At 38.4% G+C, this 14,789-nt stretch overlaps 1 protein-coding gene across 1 annotated transcript in view; it reads right to left on the bottom strand.

Annotated features, from left to right (window-relative positions):
- Positions 1-14,789, bottom strand: part of SLC9A4 (solute carrier family 9 member A4) — a 53,307-nt gene that overhangs the window by 27,130 nt on the left and 11,388 nt on the right. The window contains exon 3 of the mRNA XM_006920804.1: positions 1,280-1,539. Within this exon, the coding sequence (XP_006920866.1) occupies positions 1,280-1,539 (260 nt within the window). The remainder of the gene's footprint in view (positions 1-1,279; positions 1,540-14,789) is intronic.

Here is a 14,789-nt window from a genome sequence, read left to right as displayed (position 1 = left end):
GTAGGAAGTCTGGGACACGTTTTCTTCCACATACTTTTTCATTGTCACTGCGCAGGCCGTGATTCTGCAAGAGGAGCAGAGAGTCTCAGAGAGAAATTATGCCTGTCCCTGAAAAACCCTCCCTGTTGGTGATGCCACAGATACACAAATCCTGTTCTTATCCACAGAGAACATCTTCTCTGTCCCCTCTCTGGTGGAAGATTTTCCACAGATTTTCTTTCTTCTTCTCCCTTCCCAAGGGGTTTGCATAAGTCGAATGTAGTAGGGAAGGAGGTGAGTGTGGTTTTCCCACAACAAATGGCAGGCAATTTACGCACAAACCAAAAGCTGAAGTGTTTCTACCTGGCCCTCCTTTATCAAGCGCTTTGTCAATCCCCCTCTTACTCTCTACTCCACTCTGCCTCAAACCCCAACAAATCCATGCGATTACCTAGAAAGAATAATTCAACAACGCCCTTCATCTGCCTCACCTGAGCAATATTTCTTACAATCATTTAATGAGAATTTTTTTATTTAAAATGTTTCTGTTCTAGATCCACTTAGCAAGTCTTGGTTGTTTTGATCATTCTTAAGGTGGGAAAAAATGAGTGTTTGGATTTTACACTATTATATTTAATTAAAATAAGTATCTCTACAATAAAATTAACTACTTTTACCTGAGGAGCTGCATATGAGGCTAATGTCATAGAGAAAACAACATGATCGGGTATAATAAGGCAAATTATGAAGCCTCATTTCAAGATCAATATGATGTAAATATTTTTTAAAATATTTTTATTAGGAAAAATAAATCTGGATGTCTAGTCTTATCTCATTTACCTGGTTTTATTCTACACTGTCAAGTCCTGGAGCTACGATGTGTTTTGAAAAAAAATAACAAAAGGCAATGCCCAGCAATGACAGTCCCTCGTAGCACATTTCCTTTTAATTTTAAGATAATGAATTTTTCAAAGAAAAACAATTACTAAGATGAGACTTTAACCTTGAACTTCTCCCAGCTTTTCTCTGTAGCAGCTTTTCTGAGCATTCTAAAATGACCTTACAATTGCTATGCTCTCCTTAGGCAAATCACATGAAGAGAGCAAAAACAAATGATGGAGAGAACATTTGTTTGGCAAAAGGCCTGTATCAGATTTTACAGACGTTTAAAAAACCTGAATTCTGCAACACTTTTGAGAATTAGCATCAGCTGTTGGGTCTTTTCCAGATGCTGGTCCACAAGATGTGGTCCTAAACCCTCTGTCATCACTATGAGAGTTGGTCTTTGGTTTGTACTCACGCCAGGATGCCAGACAGATAGAGTGTCTCAGCAGCTAAGTAAGACAAATAGCTGAACATGAAGACGATCAGCGGTTCAATTGCAGAGATATTCTGAGTGAAACGTGTGGTAAACGCAGAAATGAATCCAAAAATAATGCCGAAGAATGTTCCCCCAACCCCCACAATAATGAATCGAGAACATCCAGCCAAAATGTCGACAGGTTCTATGGCTTCAAATTTATGCATCTTTGTGAAGGCAATTAATATGTTGTATAAGACCTGGACAAAAGAAAAGTGAAAAAGAAAAAAAAGAAAAGAAAAGAAACGTGAATTAGAAATGAGAAAGATTTTACACACAAATTCTTAACTTTGTGTCTAGTTAAATAATACACAGCAATAAATGACATGGCAATAAATATGATAAATGTATTCCAACTAATTTAAATGTATTCGGTCTTGCTACATAAGTGTCATACTCACAGCTTTCAATCACTGAGCACCTACTATGTGCTAGTCTCTTTGCTAAGCTCTCTGTGTTATTATCCATTTATTTTCTCTCAACTCTGAAAGTACCCACCAATATGGGTTCTATAATACTTAAAAGAACTAATGGAATTCTTTTAAATATTTCTCCTTTAAGGTGATCACCATGTTAAGTTCTCTCAGTAGAGGGCGCTGAAGGGACATTGCAGGAGAAAGGGACTTCCTGCAACTTCCATGTGGCCATGTGGGTGTGAGAACTTCTGGTGGATCCTACCAGGGCCACAGGACCTGAAAGTGGTCCCTCTGTGACTTTATATCTTTGGCCTGGTGACACATAGGGGAAAAAAGCCCCAGCATGGCCCATGTGCAGCATGCCTGTGGCCCAAGGGTCTACCTGAATCACCCAACCTATGTAAGCCACACCCACCAGGCAGTGTGCTCCTCTGAAGGTCTTTTGCCCACTCCTGAGCCCAGGCTCTTACCGCACGTCTGGGGCCCTACTGAGTGCTCCCTGTCTGCCCTCCAGACCAGCTCCAGTCTGGCTATGCCCGTCAGCCTCTCTGCTGTCCAATGGTCCATCCACACCTTCTCCAGTGAGTGCTGAACCCTTTCCAAGTATGTCCTTTTCAGGCAGTCCCTGAGCCCTAGTTTACCATAGATGGTATAGTATATACCATCTTATAGCTATTCCTTTATTATAGTTAATAATTTTGATATTAAAATATCTCTGTTTAACTTACTGCGTGGTTCCTTTTTCCTGACTAGACTCCATGAACTACATTTTCCATGTACATCTCACTGGGCTCTCCAAACAAGTCTTGCCTATGTGATGTGTATCCTCTCATTGTTCCTACTGTTTCTCTACTTATTTCAACATTTCTGTGAATTTGCAACAATCTGTATATCACTATTTTGTGTCACTTGGCAAATGCAGAACTGAGACCAATCTTCTGCAAAGTGGCAGCTGCCACAAAGTTAATGAGAAACATAAAACAAGGAAAGTAAGATCTCTGCAGAAAATGAAGACCTTTGAGAATATCAGGCCCTGAAGGGTCCCGAGAAACCATAGCACACACTTTTTTATTTGCCCTGTTTTTCTATACTAAGACAAATGAAAAAATCAGAGAGGGGGCAGAAGCTAAAGCTCAAGGAAATAGGGTCACTGATCTGTCTGTGTGTCAACCATATTTTATAAAACTGGTATAATATTGGTGTATTTTATTTAAGCAAAACGAAGCCATATTTCAAGAAAAATCTTGGTTGCATCAAAAAAAAAAAATGGTGACCTATGGCTCCAGATTGAATCTCAAAGAAACTTAGTGGTCGTACCCCAACTCATTGTGTTTATTTAATCCAACATCACCTTTTGCCTGACCTCGGAGCAAGCCACATATGGGTGTCAGAAGCCCAGGGTGTTGTGCCTTTGAGATTGCGCTCACATTCCAAGACCCCAAAAAGGCAGGTCTGGACTCATTAAGATGGGACCTGAGAATTTATTTGACTTTCATACCCAGAGAAAACTCAGAGAATACGATTGATACTCAAATATTTGCATTTTGTTGCCACAAAGACTCTTTTGCATAGCTCTCCAGAGTTTAAGAAGCTACCCAGTCTGTTCCAAGGGCCTGGGAAAGCCAATCAGGCCAGCCCTGTCTCTGGATGCTAGTATGCCCTGCCCAGAAGATGCCAGAGCAGTTTTAGAGGCTAAAGTAGTACATATAATTAGGAAGACTACTTTTACAGACACAATCCATATGACTACATGAAAAATAATTCTTATCTTTCAAATTACCAGGCTCTGGATGTCATTATAGTTGTAAAAGATTTTCTTTGGACTCATTTTAAATCACAGCAATGTGTGTGTATTTTTTACATATTGGAGGGAAAAACATTTAGCCAAGGCTAAATATCAAACATGTCCACATCACTAATGGAAAACCAGATTAGATTTACTCTTTTCACTCAGTGTGAAGGTGCTATAATAAAAAATATGTATTTTGTCTTGGTCTCTTGACACAGAGTTCTTAAAAACCTTGTAATTTTCTGAGTGATGGGACGAGAGGAGTGTCTTCTGTTATTCATAATGAGACCTTTTCAATCATATCTGAGTTTATGCTAATGAGGTGACTGGCTAGGCCCCAGATAGCTTAAGGATGGGAGCTGATTCCCAGAAGAACCAATTACTTGACAAGAGGGTTGTAACTTTCAGTCTCACACCCTTCACCCCTGCCCCTGACCTCAGGGAGAGGAGGTGAGCTGGAAATTGAGTTCAGTAACCAAGGACCAATGATTTAATCAGTCATGCTTTTATAATAGAACTTCTGTAAAAACCCCAAAAGATGGGTTTTGAAAGCTTCCAGGTTGGTGTTGGGAGTGTGGTATGATTGAAGAGAGCACAGAAACTCTGTCCCCTTCCCCCATACATTGCCCTATGTGCCTCAGGCTGTTCCTGAGTTTCATCATATATATATATAATAGGATATAAGCTGTTTTCCTGAATACTATTAACTGTTCTAGCAAATTATCGAACTTGAAGAAAGGGTTGTGGGAACCCCCAGTTTTATAATCAGTCAGTCAGAAGTATGGGTGGCCAAGACATGTAATTGGTGTCTGAAATAAGGGCAGTCTGTGGGGGTCTGTGCTACTTCTGGGAAGTTAACTGTCAGAATGGAATTGAATTGGAGGATACCATGTTGGTGTCTGGTTGGTTGGAGAATTGGTTGATATGGGAAAATACAACCACATGTTTGGTGTCAGAAGTGGCGTGGTAAAAAAAAAATATTTAGAGGTGGTATCTCAGGACATGATCCTTTAGCATTACATTTAAGAAGCTCACCAAGTCTTCCAAGATCATAATAATGGCAACCCTTTAACAGATATCACTGTAGATGTTTGCAAAGCTTTTTCAGCATGAATTATATTGATAGATAATATTTGTTTCAGAATAATAACTAAAGATGCCAGCCCACCAACCAAGGCCTAATAGAAGTGGAGAGTTGATTTAAATGTGATATTTTTTTATCAACTTTTTTAAGGAATAATTTACATATGCTAAGCTGCATCTAAAAAAATGAATTCTGACCATTGTAAACACTCTTAAAATCATCACCTCAGTTAAGATCTAGAACAATTCCATGAACTCAGAAAGATTCTTCATTCTTCTTTTAAAGTCCATCCTGACCCCAGGAAACCACTGATCGATTATTATCATTATAGATTAATTTGTATTTTATAGAATTGAATAATAAAGCATGCATTCTTTTATATCTGGCTTCTTTAACTGAGTATAGTGTTTTGGGCAGTTATCCATGTTGTCACAGTTAGCAGTGGTTCATTCCTTTTTATTACTGAGTAGCATTTTATTATGTGGCTACAGCACACTTTTTTTTTTATCTTATCACTTAGATGACATTGGTGGACATTAGTTTTCTGCACCCCCTACCACCCACTTTTTGCTCTTGGAATATTACTGTTATGAGCATCCTTAAGTCTTTTGTGTAGACTTATGTTTTCATTTCTCTTGGATATATACATAGGAGTAGAATAGCTAAGTGATATGATAAATAAAGCTAAAATTTTAAGAAGCATCTGTCTTAGTCGATTTGGACTCTTATGACAGGATATCGTAGATTGGGTGGCTACGAATTTATTTCTGTTCTGGAGGCTGGTGAGTCCAAGATCAAGGCACCAGCGGAGTCAGTGTCTGGTAAACGCTCATTTTCTTATTCTTAGACAACTGTCTTCTCACTGAGTTCTCACATGGCAGAAGGGGTAAAGGAGCTCTCAGGGCAAGGAGGATCTCTTTTATGAGTGCATTAATTTCATTGATGAGGGCTCCACTCTTATAACCCAATCATCTCCAAAGGACCCCACCTCCAAATACAATCATTTGAGAATTAGGTTTCAACATATGAATTTGGGGGGATGCAATCATTCAGTCTATAGCAACTGCCAAATTATTTTCCAGTCATTAGATCATTTTCTGTTCCCACCAGAAATGCATGAGAATTTCAGTTGCTCAGTATCCTTGTCAACACTTGATATTCTCAGTCTTTTTAATTCTAGCCACTCTAATAGGTGTGTAATAGTATTTCACTGGAATTTTATTTTGCGTTTCCCTCACTACTAAAGATGAGCATAATATCATGTGCTTACTGACCACTTGTATATATCATATCTTATCTTGTATCTGATCAAATCTTTTACCCCTTTTTGAGTTCTTTATGTTCTTACTGAATTATAAAATTTTTTATATATCGTAGAGGTAAGTCTTTTGTGAGATATATGTATAGTGAATACTTCCTCCCATTCTTTGGCTTGCTTTTTTTTTTACTTAATAGTATTTCAAAGAGCAAAATTTGTTCTTTTGATAAAATCCAATATATTACTTTTTTCTTCTTGTTGTTTGTGCTCATTTCCTGTTCTTTGCTTACTCCAAGGTCATAAATATTTTTTCCTATGTTTTCTTCCAGAAGATTTATAATTTTAGCTTTTACACTTTGTGGTAAGTTTTTTATTTAGTTTGCAGTAATTTTTATATTTTTCTACGTGGATATCAAGTTACTTTAGCACCATGCTTTCTTTTTCCATTGAATTGCCTTGGTACCTTTGCCAAAAATCAATTGACCATATATTTATAAGTCTATTTCTGACTCTCTGTTCTCCATGAAGTCATACATATTGTTTAACCAACACTGTGATTTTATTGCTTTATTGCAATTATTGTCACATCATAGCAAGTCTTCAAATAAATCTTCTATCATTGTTCTTCTTCTCTTTAAAAATTGCTTTGTGTATTTTTAGTAATTTAAACTTCCAAATTCATTTTAGTATCAACTTGTCAAGTACTACAAAAAAAATTCTTCTGGGATTTTGATTGCGATTTTATTGAATGTATAGATAAATTGGGAGACAACTGATCTCTTAACAATATTGAGTCTTCCATTAACAAATATGATATTATTTTGGTCTTCTAATTCCTATCAGCAATATTCTATAATTTTCAGTGCAAAAATCATGAACCTCTTTGTTAAACTTACTTCTGAGTATTTTTGTTTTTATTGTACTTATAAATGGAATCTTAAAATGTCCTTTTGCCACTAGTATTCAAAGTTGTTTGCCACTATTATATTAATGTATTATTAATTTTTATACATTAAGTTTTTGTCCTGTGACCTTGTTAAATTTACTAATTAATTCTAGTAGTGGTTTTATTTCTGAAGATTTTCTACATAAACCATGATGTCATCCACAAATAGAGACATATGCTCTATTTCCTTAGTCATCTTGACTTTACTTTTTTTTTTTTCCCCTTGCTTAATAAATAGAAGTGCTAAGATACTCTTGAGTATCATGTTGGTTTTAGGTTTTTCATAAATATGCTTTATTAAGCTGGACAATTTACTTAATCTTCCTAACTTGCCAGTCGTTTTTACCATAAATGGGTGTTGGATTTTATCAAATAATTTTCCCCATCTATTTATATATTCATTTATTATTTTTTATTCTAATTATTTACATTGTGAATTACACTGATAGATTTTTCCCCAATGTTAAAGAAACTTACATTTCTATAACTTACATGGTCAAGATATATTATCCTTGTTATATAGTGTTGAATTTTACTTGCTAATATTCGTTTCAGTATTTTCAGTATTTTTTGTTCTATATCCATAACAGATATTGGCCTATAGTTTTCCTTCTTTGCATTATCTTTGCTTGGTTTTGATATCAGGTAAAACCTGGCCTCAAAATATGAGTTGGAATATGATCACTCCTTATGATACTGTGATTTATAAGAGCTACATATTTGGTCATTCAGATGATCAAAATATATTTCTCATATACATTTTGTCTATGTCCAGGGCTTCTGGTTCCCAAGACCTATGAAATTTCCTGAGCTGTAAGAGCAATGGGGACGTCTTTTGTTATAATAATTGGTCTCTTAACCTCAGTGCCTGAAATCACTTCAAAGCTCTAAAGGTGAAATGTTATTCATAACAAGCCCCTTTTCACCACAACTGGGTTTATGTTAATAATGTAATTTTGGAAAAGTACTTCAGAATGGGGACTGGTTTTCAAGGAAATCAACTGGTATGGAGCATTGAAACTTTCAGTCCCACTCCCTAATTTTCAGCGAGGGAAGAAGGCCTAGAGGATGAATCAATCATCAGCGGCCAATGGTTTAATCAATCAAGCTTATGTAATGAAGCCTCCATAAAAACCTAAAATGACTGGGTTCAAAGGGCTTCCAGGTTGGTGAACATGTGGAAAGTATATGGAAGCTCAGTACCCTTTCCCTATACCTTACTCTACACATCTCTTCCATTTGGCTATTCCTGATTTATATTATATCATATCATATTTATATAATAAACTAGTGGTCTAGTAAGTAAAATGTTTCTCTGAGTTATATGAGCCACTCTAGAAAATCAATCGTTCTCAAAGAGGAAGTTGTTGGAACCTCCAGTCTAGAGTTGTTGAATCAAAAGCATGGAGGACAACCTGCACTTGCAATTGGCATCCAAAGAGAAGAGATGAGGGTCAACAGTGAATGAGTGAGGGTCAGTCTTATGGGACCGAGCCCCTAACCTGTGGAATCTGATGCTATTTCCTGGTAGATAATGTCAGAATTGAGTTGAATTGCAGAACACCTAGCTGACGTCTGAGCATTGCACCCCACCTCAGCTGAATTTCTAACTGGAGTCATTACTCCTCTTCTTTTTTTGAAAGATATTATGAAAAATAACTATTTCTTCTTTAAGATATCTTATCTAATGTATTATTTATTATAATATTATAATTTATTATTATCTTCGAAATTGCCTTCCTATTAATTAGAGATTACTTTTCTGTACTTTTTCTAGTTTCTTCAAGTAGGACCTTAGGTTATTGATTTTAGATCTTTCAACTCTTTAATATAAGTATTTAAAGCTATACATTTTCCTCTAACTGCATCTTTAATTGCATCCCACAAATTATGATATGTTGTATTTTCATTAACATTTATTCAAAATATTTTCTAATTTCCTTTGTAATTTCTAGTTTAAATCGTGGATTATTTAGCATTGTGCTATTTAGTTTCCAAATACTAGGGTTTTCTTAGATGTCTTAATGTAATTTATTTTAATTTTATTTTGTTGGGGAAAAAGAACATACATTGCTTATGCATCTTCTAAATTTATTGAGGTTTCTTTTATGGTGATATATGTGGTCATTTTTGATGAACATACCATATGCACTTGAAAGGAATGTATGGTTTTTACTTGTTGGGTACAGCGTTCTATAAATATTAATTAGGATAAGGTGATTTGATAGTGTTTACATCCTCAATGTCTTGCTGATATTTTGCCTACTTGTTCTATCATTTTCTAAGAGAAGAGTATTAAAACCCTGCTATGATGGTGGAATTGTCATTTTCTTCCTTTAAATTTGTCAGTTTTTCCTTCATGTATTTAGTGGCTCTATCATTAGGTGCATGCACATGCATAATTGTTAGGTATTCTCGATGAATTGACTTTTTATCATGAAACATCTCTATCTCTATAAAACTTCTATCTTTATATCTATTTTAACTAACATTATTATAATCACATCAGCATTCTTATGCTTACGGTTTGTATAGTGGATCTTTTTGTATCCATTTACTTTCAATTTATCCATGTCTTTATAGTTAAGATGTGTTTCTTGTAAATAGAATATATTTTATTTAAATGTTGTTTTATAATCAGTGCTGAGAATCTCTGGCTTTTAATTGAAGCATTTAGTCTATTAGCATTTAACGTAATTATTGTTATGGTTAGATTTAGATCTACCATTTTATTACTTTTTCTTTTCCTCCCTTTTTCCCTTTCCTCCATTCATTTTGATTGCTTGAATACTTTGTAGAATTCTATTTTAATTTTATTGTTGGCCATTTCTCTTTGCATTATGTTCACTAGTACTCTACAATATAACATTCTTAACTTTTTACAGGATACTTTGGGTTAACATTATTTGACACTTCACATGAAATAAAGAAACTTATAACTGAGTGGGAGAAAGAAATTTTCTTCTACCCTCGAGAGTCTTTCGGCTGACCTAATAATCAAATAGACCTGAGCTAGAGTAACAGGAAGAAATGACCAAAATTAAGTACATACAAATGTATGGGAACCCACATACATGAGAGAGTCAGAGACCTCCCACATACATGGGAGGTTCAAAGACCGAAAAGGAAAATGAGGTATACATGACATTTTGAACTAAGGATCACCTTACGGCTTGAGAGGGGAGGAAGGTCATTGCAGGATAATAAGAACAGGTAAATATTCACTAATTAAAAATCTGTCCTGTCTTATAGAAAGGCCATAAGAAGTTTTATTTCTAGTGATAGCTCTTATTATCGGTAAGGCCCCTAATTTAAATTATTTAAGGGAGCGGTAAAAGTTTATCATGAGCCTGCAGGAAAAAGAAGATCTGCAACCCAGAACAGGAAATTAAACATGGGATTTATTGACTCTCCTGAGGTTCATGTCACTGAACACTGACTGCTTATAACCTCAGACAACAGTGGCCAAGAAGATAAACCAAACTGACATCAGAAAATTTAATAAAGAGGAGAGAAGTGTCAATGGCAGGATTCTATTGACTTAGGGCAAAGCGAAGACATTCCTGTAAGGAACTCATTTTCAATTTAAAAAGTCAGAAAATTCTTCTCAGGCTGAAAAATGGTAGAGTGGAGGACTGCCTGTTTCATAGCTGTCATTACTGCATATTTGCCAATGACTGACTGAGAAACATGCATCTCCATTCTATCTTTCCCTCCAGGCTCTGGACACCTATTTCTAAAATTCTTTTCAATGGCCTGTAGGTCTCTCAAATTCAGCAGTTCAAAACTAACCTAACGGTAATCACCCACCTTCCACCAAAACCTGCTCCTCACCCATGAGGCCCTCCAAGGAACTGCCCCAGCCTAGTACCCCAGAGTTTACCAATGTTTCCCCTGCCTCACTCCCAAACCAACCTAGAATAAATGTCCACAGGAGTTTCCTTCACCATCAATGTCAGTGCACTTAAATGACAGGAAAAATACTTTAAAGGTGATTTAACCTTAAAACTTTTAAATTATCAAAGCAAACATCAGTTGTGACCAGTAGACCTAAGTTCACGGAAGATTAGCTTGGTGATTTGCTTTTTCTGAGAAGGTCACTCTGGCATGATGGAAAGAATAATTTCTGACAGAAAGTAGATGCTCAGTAATAATTTTTCTGAACAAATGAATGACTGAAGAATGAAGAAATGAATGATTCCAACTCAGGGGAACTCTGGCTTAACCCAACAGGGCTGAACGTCATCTTTAAAATAAAGAAGTTGAATTACAGGATCTCCCAGTTTCCTCTAATGATCCTGGCTGGTAAGAAGGGACAGACGGGGACCATGGCCTCGAGCCGGAATGAATGACTTCATCCCTGACCCATCACCGGGATGTCATGCTACAGAGCTGGCCTGCATGACGGGTTCTGCTGGATACTGTTCATGTCGCATCATCACTGAGGAAGCTATAGGGAAACTATTTATTTGTCAACCATTTCTTCCCCAACAGGCAGCTTATGGGGCTTTGCGTTCAATACTGAGCATATTTTTTCCATAGCACGGCCCACCATCCCCTTGAGAATGTTTGCACGCATGTTGTTCGCAGTGGGGAGTCTGTTGAAAACCACTGAACTAGGAAATGTTTGCCTGTGTTTGCACTTCTGGGCTTTTCTTCCAAGTCAGTGATTTCTATTAATGCATTATATAATCTAGGAAATCTCTATGGCTTGAAAGGGCTATAAGAAAATACAGAAGAGACAGGTTTGTGGTTGTAGCGTGAGAAGGATTTACAAATGAATATAAATAAGCCAAATGTTCCTAGGTGTGGCTCCTCAAAGGCCAGGACAATGCCCGTTTGCCTCTGCACGCCTGGCACTTAGCACAGTTGGTGTGCCCTGTATCATGCTTACAGCTTTGAAAGAACTGGTTTTGCATGCTTTACTGTGTTTATTCTGATTATTTTCTGAAGGTTTAAGGAGAGAGTTTGCTTTTCTCCCTAAGCGTTTCTTTTCCAAATATATTTCCATAGCTGCCCACCCTTACCTCCTGAAGAAGGGACAGCATGATAACTAGCAAGGCTTTTAATTGGAGTGACTTCTCACCACCCAGAAAGGGCACCTGTGAATTGGAGTGACTTCTCACCACCCAGAAAGGGCTCAGACTCACAGCGTAGGCTACTTGAAAATGAAATTGTCTAATTCAAACTTTAATCTTTCTGTTTCTTCAACCAGAAGAAAATGAACCAAATGAGTACTTAGCCATCAAATTTGAGAAATTCCAGTAAAATAACAATTGAAGTGTCCCTCTCTGACCCTGCATTACTTCATCCTGCCTCTGATGATTAACCGGCACCTAAGGGACAGATGCCGGGCTGCTGGTTAAAGGGAGTCTGCAGCTTAGACCCTAGACATGCAGAAGATAAAGGTGTCATCCAGCTGAGGAGGTTTGGGAGTCAGATCTGCCTTCTCCTGGTAAGGGAGCCTCCGCCTCCTCCAAGATGCTTGTTTGGGGGTATCTTCTCCCAGCTTCTCTTACCTCCTTAACATGGTCCAAGCAGGATCCCAAGCTATTTGTGTGTGTTGTACCTGATACACACACACACTCCCCACAAACCCCCATAGCCAGCACCATATTGCTCTATCAGCAGCAGCTGTGTGCTGAGGGGGAGCTCATCAGGAAAAACTCCAAATGATTTGGTGGAGAGAACATGTCTGAAGGAAAATGTCTGGGTCCTGGGCTGGGTGGGCACCAGACACCTACCCACTCTCCTCACCCCCATGGTGGATCAGAAACAGCCTGGGGGAAATCCCTCACAGCTCAGGGCACTTGCCCAGCCCCTGCTGGAGGTAAAGTTCACTCTCCAGGCTCCTGAGACCAAACAAGAAAGGCCACATGGCCATTTCTCTGGGGTTTAGGCCTTGTCCCCATATCTTTGCCAACAGACACCAACTGGATGGTCTTCTCATGTGGAGCCTCCTCTTGAATACGGGGAGGGCGACCTACTATGTGCCAGGCGTCTGTGTCTTTACATCCCCTCAAAACCACCCCTAGCGGTCAGATTACCCATTCTAATTATACACATGAGAAACGGAGGCTCAAAAAGATTGGGTCACTTGCTCAAGATCACACAGCTTGCAGGACCAAGTCCCCCTTCTACCTGAGCCCACTACATTCTTGGCCAGAAGAAACTGTCTGCTTATACAGGTGTTAGAGCCTCTCGCCTCCTATCCTAGGAACCTGATACAATGAAAAGAAAGAAGAAGAAGAGGACAAGAAATAGCTGCCTACCACTCCCCCTTCAAGAGTCTGTTCAAGTCAGTATGCAGCCCTTCTCTAGGAAATGCTGAGGCTGAGAAGTCCAGACAGAGAGACAAGAGGATGTGGCATCTCTTAGTGTGTAAGGGGTGCTCTGGGGCTTGGAAGCACTCATATAGGTAGACTTCAATTAAGGTTAGACTTCGATTAACAACAGTAAACACCATATTGTGATAAGTTTGCACAGTGATAGGTAATTACCAGAATTAGTGAGGTGACCACATTGTAAGGTATAAAAATGGACACCTGAAACTAATATAACCAATATAATATTGTATATCAACTATACTTAAAACAATTTTTTAATAACATCAAAAATTCTGTGCTCGCTCTGTGTCAGGTGCTATTTTAAACGTTTTATATGGAAATACTCACTTTATCTCTCACACAACCAAATCTCCATTTTATAGAGAGGAAACCGAGGCCCAGAGGAGTTAAGTAACTCCCCTAACATCACACAGCTTGCAAGTATCGGAGCCAGGACTTGAACTGAGGCATACGGCCACTATGCCCTTGGCCACAACTTCCTGCCTCCTGAATGGGAGGGTACTGGACCTAGGACCCCTTTGAGGCAGGAAAATATAAACTAGAGAAAATGCCGAAGGAAAATTCTCCCTCCTATGAGCTTATTTTATCTTTCTCATATCAAAGGCAGCTTCCTCTGACAGCTGGTTTTGAACTCATCAACTTGTCCTCAGCCAGAAAGGTCCGTGACAGTCCTTCCACTTTTGAGTGATCGCTTATATTCCAGACGCACAGAGTTCATCTTCACGCTCCCAGAGCTCAAGACAGTGCCAGTGGACATGTGCTCCACAAAGGCATAGGAGGAAGGGACGCTGCACTCTTCTGTCCCCTCCCCTCCACCTGCTGCTGCTTTCATCCCACCTCTAGCTCAGAGCAGTTCTGAAACTCAGTGGTGGCAGTTTTTCAGAGGGAAAACATTCCAGTTTGCTCACAGCTTCTCTGACAAATCCAAATGCAAACAGAGTGTCACTCTCAAGGTTTGGGGAGAGAAGACCATGGTCACAGTTGATGACCAGAGCTGCAGGCCAGCCCCCGAGCAAGCATAGTCTCTGCACAGCCTCTCTTACTCCCTGGTACTTAATCTCTCATTCATTTATTCACTCTTTACGCAGCATTCATTCCTGTGTCACATTACTGCAACGCTCAGTGCCACATGCTGGGTCCTCTGTTGACGGGCGGCAGCTGATAGGAGAGAAAGCATGAGGCTCAACAAGCAACTAGGTAGCAAAGTTAGGCTGATAATGGAATGAGAACATGATACGAATAGAGGGCAAAGGAGTCAGGAAATTTGGGATCTGAAGCCAGTAACAAGAATGCAACACTGAGAAGCAAACTGAATAAAAGGTGCAGGGATCTCTGCTAAAAAACTATCGCTATCGATTGCTAGCTGAGGAAAAGCAGGGAGAGGACAACTTTTCAGTATATCTTTTGGATACTGAGTTGCCTAGAATAAATCGGATTCAATAAATAAGTTACTTCTCCTATAGTCTGTGTCTTTATGATAAAAACAACAGTGAGGAAACTTCAGCACATGGAGATCTTGTAACTCACCTAAGAGACTTGAAGGACAAGAAAGGCCAGAGTAGAGAAGTGAACCCCAATGCCTGGGTCCAGAGGCTCTCTGCAATTAACTA

This window comes from Pteropus alecto, unplaced genomic scaffold (assembly GCF_000325575.1).
Source record: "Pteropus alecto unplaced genomic scaffold, ASM32557v1 scaffold288, whole genome shotgun sequence".
Classification (NCBI taxonomy): Eukaryota; Metazoa; Chordata; class Mammalia; order Chiroptera; family Pteropodidae; genus Pteropus; species Pteropus alecto.
The sequence above is the reverse complement of the archived record's forward strand: the minus strand, read 5'-3'. Positions and strand labels throughout refer to the sequence as shown.